This window comes from Drosophila simulans, chromosome 2L (genome assembly GCF_016746395.2).
Source record: "Drosophila simulans strain w501 chromosome 2L, Prin_Dsim_3.1, whole genome shotgun sequence".
NCBI classification, from domain to species: Eukaryota; Metazoa; Arthropoda; class Insecta; order Diptera; family Drosophilidae; genus Drosophila; species Drosophila simulans.
The window spans coordinates 19,860,192-19,863,198 of record NC_052520.2 but is presented as its reverse complement, the minus strand read 5'-3'; the positions used below and the strand labels follow the sequence as shown (position 1 = coordinate 19,863,198).

The 3,007-nt window shown below is 36.6% G+C and overlaps 1 protein-coding gene across 2 annotated transcripts; it reads left to right on the top strand.

Moving 5' to 3' along the window:
* Positions 1–306: 306 nt before the first annotated feature.
* On the top strand, positions 307–2,522 carry LOC120285215 (E3 SUMO-protein ligase ZBED1-like). Of its 2 annotated transcripts, XM_039296187.1 has the most exons (4): positions 308–869; positions 937–940; positions 1,007–1,320; positions 1,458–2,522. In XM_039296187.1, the coding sequence occupies exons 1-4, from the start codon at positions 666–668 to the stop codon at positions 1,470–1,472; spliced, it is 537 nt and encodes a 178-aa protein (XP_039152121.1). In that variant the 5' UTR covers positions 308–665; the 3' UTR covers positions 1,473–2,522. The 2 variants fall into 2 exon arrangements, with proteins under 2 accessions (XP_039152117.1, XP_039152121.1); XM_039296183.1 differs by having other exon boundaries at positions 307–869; positions 937–1,320.
* Positions 2,523–3,007: the final 485 nt, after the last annotated feature.

Here is a 3,007-nt window from a genome sequence, read left to right as displayed (position 1 = left end):
ATCTGGAGGCACGAAGTGCGGACACAAGCACTCAACAATCATTGCCTTATTAATTTTTCTCACGTCGCAAGCTGAATACCCTAATGACACGTATTCTAATATAAAGTCATTTTCGAAATTACTTTTGATTCGGCTATTACTATTTCTAAGCTTTATTTAAATAATAATAACGTTAAGGCAATCCAAAACAAGAATTTTTCGCATGGTGCCAATTGATAAAAAATAATATAGTTTTAAAGTCAACGAACTGCTAAGGTGAAGGTCATATGTGGTAGGATGAACACTCATAAGGCCCACTGTACCATGTAGTAGTGTTGTGTCGTTCGTGAACGAACGAACTAAATTGAACTATTCACCAAACTGAACGAACGAACTAGGTCTGCCTTTATAGTTCAATATAGTTCGATAGTTCAATTTAGTTCACTTAGTTCAATATAGTTCACTTAGTTCACGTCGTTCATTTTGATCTCTTACCCTGATCGTTCGTTCGTTGTTCACTTAGTTCGATAGGTCGGTCTGAGTTCACTTAGTTCGATAGGTTGGTCTGAGTTCACTTAGTTCGATAGGTTGGTCTTAGTTCATTTAGTTCGAAAGTTCGTTTACCGAATAAGCTGATTAATTTTCGCATACATTTAAAACTACGGTTTACAAGTTTGTGCGTATCTATGGCTTCAAAACGAAAGCATAGCAAAGTTTGGAATTTCTTTGATTCAGTGGATGAGAAGAGTGCTAAATGCAAATACTGCAAAACTGTGCTTAGTGTGGCTGGTGGATCGCAAGGAAACTTATCGCGTCACCTTAAAAATAAGCACCCAGCAGCTTTGGAGGAAACAAAGCGCCAAACCAATGAAAGCCGACAGGAAGCAAATGTAAACATAATATTTTGATTTATTCATTTAAGTAGGCTTACTAAATTCTTGATTTCTTTTAACATAGACTCCTCAGATAATTGGACCCCAACAGCAAGTAATAACTTCGTTCATTCAACGACCGGCTGCCGGGAAAGCTGAGAAAATTGATAGGCAACTAGTTCGTATGATTGCAAAAGGTCATCATGCATTGCGAATTGTAGAAGAGCCTGATTTCAAGCAGCTCATAGATGATGTGTCTAATTGCCCCGGATACAAGATGCCCACTCGAAAAACGCTGTCCAACGTGCTTCTTCCAAAGCTTCGGGACGAAATTGTTGGTAGCGTCAAAGAAAAAATGGAGCTGGCATCTGCAGTTTGTTTGACAACGGATTGTTGGACCTCTCTTGCAAATGAAAGTTATATTGCTGTTACAGCTCATTTTATTGAGAGTGAGGCAACTGTTATGAGCTCACATATGATTTCATGCGAGGCATTCGTTGAGCAGCACAGTGGTCAAAATCTGTGCGCATTTTTACAAAAAATAGCAGAAAGATGGAGTATAGAGAACAAAATATCTGCTGTGGTTTCCGATAATGCTGCAAATATTGTCAATGCCATTAAAACAGGAAATTGGCCACATATACCATGTTTTGCACATAGCTTGAACCTAATTGTGCAAAAAGGACTCCGCGAAATCAGCGTTGTACAAAACAAAGTCAAATTCATTGTGGAGTTTTTCAATCGTAGCACTTTCGGCCTTAAGAAGCTGAAGTCAACTCAAACCCAATTGAACTTGCCCGATCTCAAATTGATTCAAGATGTGTCAACTCGTTGGAATTCAACTTTTAAAATGCTAGAAAGCCTTGTTGTGTTGAAAGATGCTCTTATATTAACACTTTCTACTCTGCGTTCTGAATTAAACTTATCTCAGAATGAGTGGGCGATAGTAGAAGAGTTACTGCCTATATTAAAACCATTCATGGAGGTAACAGAAGAAATATCAGCAGAAAAGAATGTAACCCTTTCAAAGGTTATAGTTCTTGCGATTTTGCTACAGAACTGTTTGAATAACAAAACGCCTAAGGATAAATGTGTTGCTGCACTTGTTGCAGTTCTAAAAGCTGAGATGAATCGACGATTTTGCAAGCTGGAAAGTAACGAACTCTACGCAGAGAGTAACATTTTAGATCCTCGATTTAAAGGTCGTTGGTTCAAGTCAAAAGAAGAATACGAAAAAGCTGTTTGTAATCTTAAAAGGAAAGTAACTCCAATTCGTCTCAACAGCGAAAATTATGAATTCGAATCACCTGCGTTTGAAACTAATTCAGCCAATCAGAGTTCGGTTTGGTGTGATTTTGACAGTGAGTTCAAGAACACGACAAAGGCTGCAAACACTACCGGTTCTGCCGAGAAAGAGATGGAAAAATACCTCGAAGAGGAATTTATACCGAGGACTGCTGACCCTTTGGTTTGGTGGGAACAAAGAAAGAAATTGTATCCGCATCTATATTCTTACAGCCTTAAGCGACTATGCCTTATGGCTACATCAGTTCCTTGCGAACGCCTATTTTCAAGTGCTGGGGAAATCATCCGAAAAAGACGGATGCTACTAAAACCTAATAAAGTGGAAAATCTAATGTTCCTTCATAGCAACATGTAGATGGATCACAGGTATAAACATAATTTTATCATATGTTATTGAAAATGTTCCCTAATAAACTTCTCTATTCTCTTTTCAGAAATCAAATAAATGCATTAAAATTACTATATTATCTGTTTGTAAACTCTTTATTATTTCTTATTATTATTATGTATAAGTGTTTTTGACATAAATTGAATAAATAATATTAATTTTCAATGACAGCATTGTATGAAATAAATTCATAACATTTTTTTTTTTTGAAGCACCTTTAAGCAAGTTTAAAAAATGAACGATTGAACTAAATGAACGACCTAGTTCATTGATTTTAAACGAACGAACGAACTTATTCCTCAAATTGAACTAGGATTACCCAACACTACCATGTAGTAGCATACGATCATATCCCCGTTAGGAATAAGAATATTATTGTTATCGCTCTTACTTATAAGCTAGCATTAAGAGATAAGAATGTATACCTAGCTCACTCACAAACGCATACACACTTGAGAGAGCA

Bases quoted from the DNA above. Each gene is read 5' to 3' on its own strand.
- LOC120285215 (XM_039296183.1), top strand. From the start codon at position 666: ATGGCTTCAAAACGAAAGCATAGCAAAGTTTGGAATTTCTTTGATTCA. The intron at 870-936 runs GTAAACATAATA...CTTTTAACATAG, and splicing joins AAAGCCGACAGGAAGCAAAT to ACTCCTCAGATAATTGGACC.